We start from the raw sequence: 5,661 nt of genomic DNA on the forward strand, positions 1-5,661 counted from the left end.
GATTTCCATGGTGCAGGTGGGAGGAGGTCGGGGCCCGCCACAGGACGGGGCAGTGGGGACAGTTTGGGACTGGTCCAGAGCCCAGCCGTGGGCAGGAGACTCCTGTCTCATTCCATGTCTGCAAAGCAAACGCGTTCTTTCCACGCGCTCCTCCTCACCCCCACACCCTTTCCTAAACCCAGCCAAAAAGGCACAGGACACACACGTAACCCCTAAGGCCAAAGGACAGGAAAGACAGCCAAGTCCCCGTTCTTCCTGCAGCCTGATTTTACCTGTGATTAGACAGCCTCCTGACCAACTCCCCAGCCCGCATCCGCCGCGGTCCGTGGGCTCGGTACACAAAACAATGAAAAGCACACATGTCCTGGGGTTTGGCCAACGGGGACCTCAGGGCCAAATGCTCCCCACCAAAGCCCCCGCTGAGCGGGGAGCTGGCCCCGCAAGAGGCCACTCCGCACGCAGACACAGCAGGGGGTCGGGGACCAAGGCGACTCCTGGGAGGATTTTGCTGACACTGGGTGAGCGTGGCCTTGCCAACTGCTCTCCTCCGCAGACCCCCGTGACCTCGGAGGGCCCGGGAAGCTGCCGGGCAGCGCCGGCCCTCTCTGTACCTCCTGCCTGCGCCCCGTGGGACGAGGGAGAGGGGGCCGGGCAGTCAGGCAAAGGTTAGGGGAGGGAAGCAGGGCAGAGGCCCAGGAGGACGGCAGGAAATGTTTGTGTTTCTCCAGCAGGAGGGAGGACAAACACGCTTTCCCCGAGCCCCTGGGCAGCGGCGAGCTGAGCTCCCCGGCACAGGCGGAGTCCGAGGAGCCGAAGCGAGGTTGGGGCTGGAGGCGAGGGCAGCTCTGCGGCTTCGATCTGCCCGGGGCCTGTGGCCACCTTCCAGGGTGACCCCTCGCACGCGACTGCACGCAGTCCCCAGCCTGGGTGGCAGCCTCGGCTGGTGAACTCCCCGGCTGGAGGGCGTTTCTGTCCCGGGCGCAGCGGCAGCATCCACAACCCCACGCCGACCCTGTGCGGAGCCTGCAGCCCAGGGAGCTGGAGTCGGAGAGAGGGCCGCTCCGCTGAGCACCGGTGCCTCTGCGGCACATGGGCCGCTTGCCCTGTGCCCGCCATGGACAACGGGTCGTGCTGTGCCATCGAGGGGGACCCCATCTCCCAGGTGATGCCGCCGCTGCTCGTCCTGGCCTTCGTGCTCGGCGTCCTGGGCAACGGCCTCGCCCTGTGCGGGTTCTGCTTCCACGTGAAGACCTGGAAGCCCAGCACCATCTACCTCTTCAACCTGGCCGTGGCCGACTTCCTCCTCATGGTGTGCCTGCCCTTCCGGACCGACTACTACCGGCGACACCGGCGCTGGGCTTTCGGGGACGTCTGCTGCCGCCTGGTGCTCTTCATGCTGGCCATGAACAGGGCCGGGAGCATCGTCTTCCTCACGGTGGTGGCCGTGGACAGGTACTTCAAGGTGGTCCACCCCCACCACGCGGTGAACGCCATCTCCCGCCGCACCGCGGCTGGCATCGTGTGCGCCCTCTGGGCCTCGGTCCTCGTGGGGACGGTGCACCTGCTGCTGGGGAGTCGCCTGTGCGTGCACGAGGGGGCCGCGTCCTGTGAGAGCTTCATCATGGAGTCGGCCAACGGCTGGCATGACATCATGTTCCAGCTGGAGTTCTTCCTGCCGCTCGCCATCATCCTGTTTTGCTCCGTCCGGATCGTGGGGCGCCTGCGGCAGAGGCAGCAGCTGGCCCGGCAGTCCCGGATGAGGAGGGCCACCTGGTTCATCCTGGTGGTGGTCGTGGTGTTCGTCACCGGCTACCTGCCCAGCGTGTCGGCCCGGCTCTACTTCCTGTGGACGGTGCCCGCCAGCGCCTGCGACGCCTCTGTGCACCTGGCCCTCCACGTCACCCTCAGTCTCACATACATAAACAGCATGCTGGATCCCCTGCTGTACTATTTCTCAAGTCCCTCCTTCCCCAAATTCTATTCCAAGCTCAAAATCCGCAGTCTGAGACCCAAGTGGCCAGGACCCTCCAAGACCCAAGGGCCGGAAGAGATGCCAACTTCCAACCTGTGTGGCGAGGGCTGTGCCAACATGGCCAACAGCTTCCAAAGCCGATGTGACGCCCAGTGGGATCTGCACACGTGCTGAGCGGCGGGGGACAGGCGTTCGCGCTGGTGGCCGGGGGATTCGGAAGAGGCCACCACCTTTTCTCCGCCGTAACCGCCTGGCTCTGTTGGAAGTGAAAGTCGAGTCACTCTAGCCTCTCGGGAGGTCCCGGCTGATTGCAGTGAGTCGGTCGCATTGACAAGTCCAGGGCAGGGGCTGGGATGTGTGTGGAAGGGATTGCGTGGGTGTTGGGTGGGGAGTTAGGAGCTGCTCAGTCCGGGTAATTCTAAATGGCGGGGCAAAAAGGTGTGCTTATGGGACCGTGTTCTCACGCTGCAGGGTTTAGGGAACTTAACCCCTTGTGGGTATGTCTTATCCCCTGCCCTGAATTCATCGCTTACCTTGGAGAACAGAGACTGGCCTAGGCCAGCATGCTTAGTCCAGGCTCAGTGGAAACAGGGGCCCCTCCGGACTCCTCTTCGTCATTGTTTGGACTTCCAGACAGCCCAAGACCAGAGCAAAACAACCCGCTCTGGCCTTTGAGTTCACATTTACTGCAGATCCTTGCATGTTAAAGAAGGCGCAGGGGATATGTTTACCTGCCCTGGTTTTCCCAGGCTGGAGCTGGGAGCTTGAAAAAATCCCGGTTGGCTTCTGGGAGGCGCCAAGCCAGCGCAGTCGCTGCCGTGCTGTTCTGTGGCTGTGGATCAACATCGCCCAGCCCTCCGTCCACTCTGCGGGATTCACTAAGTTCAGAATGCGTCCCTGTTTCCTGCAGGGTCGCCGGCCGGCTCTTGTGGGTCGGCCGTTTCTGGGGTGGCCGAGCAGGGCTCCGCTCTTTCTTACCATGTCGTTTCCTTTTGCGCGTGGTTTTAATTTCCCTGATATGTCCCTGGGGTCCTTAAAACTGGAAGACTGTGTGAGGCAGGCTGCCCCTGCCCTGGACCTGGGGGACAGCGTCCTCGCCAGCCTTCTCCCCGGTGTCCGGCCAGGACGCGTGGCAGCGGCTCCCGCTCCTGCACGCAAGCTTCCGCACTTCCCAGTGTGCCGTTTCCAGGCTCTTTGGCCTGATGAGACCCCCGTAGGCTGCTCCCCTGCTTGCTTCCTCAGGGGGCTGTGCGCCCTGCGACAAGAGCTGTGGGCTGTGGTGTAGGGTCAGAGGGGTGGACGCTTGCGTCCCAGCACAACCACTTCCCACATACGCGCTCTCGGAGCCCTTCTTTAACCACTTTCAGCTTCGGGTTGCTGGTTTGGCAGACAAGGGAAACAGTAATTCTGATTCTAAAGGGTGGCAGGGTGGAACGTGCAACCCTGAAGCATAAGGACTTTGCTTACTGTTACAACCTCCTAGAAGGGCACCTGTACACGGCAGGTGCTTAACGCATGGATTTTTTTTTTATGAATGAATACATGAGTCCACGCGGAGCATTGTGCACAGTGGCTGAGAGCGATCGCTCCAGACGATGCTGTATTACATGGACGCATGTTAAACGCAAACAAGAGGGAGCACAGCCTCTCTGGGGCTCAGGGCTCCTACGAGTTGCCCCCTTGTCTCCACCCAAATTCCCTGCTCCCCAGCCGCCAGGAGAGGAGTGAAGACAAGGATTCTTATCAGCCCCCAAAGTCCACACATCTTCCTGATAGGAATCCCCGAAAATAACTCCTCTCAGCTTTCAGTTCTATTCTTAGCTAACATGCTTTTCTGGGCTGCTCCTGTGTTGTTTCATCTTAATAAAAATGGGTTCCAAAAGAAAAGTCTCCGTGTGTCTCTGTTACGAGCCTGACCCAGGGGGTGAAGGCTCCACTATCCCTGCTTGGGGCAGGCTCGCACGCAGGGGTCTCGCCAAGAACCCAGAGAAAGGGGAGTCACAAACAAGCTCAGGCACAGCCTTGCTTCAAAGTTTGCTTCCCCTTTCAAGGTTGCAGAGTGTGACCCGAAAATAAATCTGTAAATCTTATCCAGAGGAGTTCTTCCCGGAGTGCAAGGAGGAAGGGAGAGCTCTGTCGGGGCGGGAAAGCACTGGGTTTGGAGGGAGCTGTTTTCTCCTGTTGGGGTGTTTCAGGAAAAGTCACTGGAAAAGAGAAGGGAAGCAGACCAGGCATTCTGCAGGGGCACATGGGAGACCTAAGGGGCACCCAACGGGAGCGCTGGCCGTGGTGAAAGTGCCGATTCCGCTCCATCCTCAGAAGCGGGTCCCTTGCCTTTTGTCCAGACTGAAATGGCCAGCTAGGCTTGCTTGCAGGGGACTGGCACCCGAGGCACAGGGCACGGGGTTAAGCCGGCAAGGCGGAGCTTGGCCACGCTGTGTGGCAAGGGCTCCAGGAGTTTGCCTTCCAAGTTTGCCCCTTGATCCAAGAGGTTTCCAGTGTGACTCCAGACCCAACCTCACCGGGCAGACGTCAGTGGCTCAGGACGGGCACTGCCTTTGGGAGGGCTCAGGGCAAAGCGCAGACTCGGAGAGAATTTCACCGTGTGATGGCCGAGCTCTCAGGCTGCGCGGGGTGGGGCTGGGCTCCCCGGGAAGGAGGCTCTAAGGTTTACGCATACGCAACTTTAATTATAAATTTGACCTTCATGTGTGGTTTATTCATAACATGCATTTTTTTTTATTTTTTGACAGGCAGAGTGGACAGTGAGAGAGAGAGACAGAGGGAAAGGTCTTCCTTTGCCGTTGGTTCACCCTCCAATGGCCGCCGCGGCCGGCGCACCGCGCTGATCCGATGGCAGGAGCCAGGTGCTTCTCCTGGTCTCCCATGGGGTGCAGGGCCCAAGCACTTGGGCCATCCTCCACTGCACTCCCTGGCCACAGCAGAGAGCTGGCCTGGAAGAGGGGCAACCGGGACAGAATCCGGCACCCCGACCGGGACTAGAACCCGGTGTGCCGGCGCCGCTAGGTGGAGGATTAGCCTAGTGAGCCGCGGCGCTGGCCATAACATGCATTTTTCAGAACATTTCCCCATGAACTTTCTGAAGATCCCTCACATGCATGGATTTCAAAAAGCTTCTATACCAAGATGAGCTCATCTTGCAGTGGGCACTTGGGATGCCGTTTTATTTTCCTTTTTAAAGTAGTGGAGTCAGGGCTGGCGTTGCGGCACAGCAGGTGTAGCCGCTAGCCCTCCATATGCTGCTGCTCCACTTCCAACCCACTCCCTGCTAATGCTCCTGGGCCAGCAGCAGCAGATGCCCCAAGTGCTTGGGCCCCGTCATCCAAGTGGGAGACGGGATAGAGCTCCTGGCGTCGACCTGGCCCAGCACCTGCCGTTGAGACCACCCGAGGAGTGAACCTGTGGATGGACGATCTCTCTCTCTCCCTCTAACTCTGCTTTTCAAATAAATAAATAAATAAATCTTTAAAAAAAATAAATAAAGTGAAGTGCATTTGTTTTTGGTGTGATGCCCAGGAAGGCTGTGCCTAACTGAGGTCTGTAGAGTTGTGTTTTCTTCTACGAGTTTTGTAGTTTGAGCTTCTGTGGTTAGGTCTGTAATTCACTCTGTGAGCAGTGTAAGGAAAGGGCTCGCTTCTCTTGCTTGTGGTTTCTCTGATCACTCGCGT

General features: G+C 59.2%; 1 protein-coding gene across 1 annotated transcript; it reads left to right on the forward strand.

Annotated features, from left to right (window-relative positions):
• The first annotated feature begins 234 nt into the window (after window positions 1-234).
• Window positions 235-3,859, forward strand: HCAR1 (hydroxycarboxylic acid receptor 1). The gene has a single exon (XM_008250523.5). It carries the CDS (start codon window positions 1,115-1,117, stop codon window positions 2,144-2,146), a length of 1,032 nt encoding a protein of 343 aa, XP_008248745.3. The 5' UTR covers window positions 235-1,114; the 3' UTR covers window positions 2,147-3,859.
• Window positions 3,860-5,661: the final 1,802 nt, after the last annotated feature.

The sequence above is a fragment of the Oryctolagus cuniculus genome, chromosome 21, assembly GCF_051225735.1.
Source record: "Oryctolagus cuniculus isolate XC-2025 breed Fujian yellow rabbit chromosome 21, ASM5122573v1, whole genome shotgun sequence".
Taxonomy (NCBI): Eukaryota; Metazoa; Chordata; class Mammalia; order Lagomorpha; family Leporidae; genus Oryctolagus; species Oryctolagus cuniculus.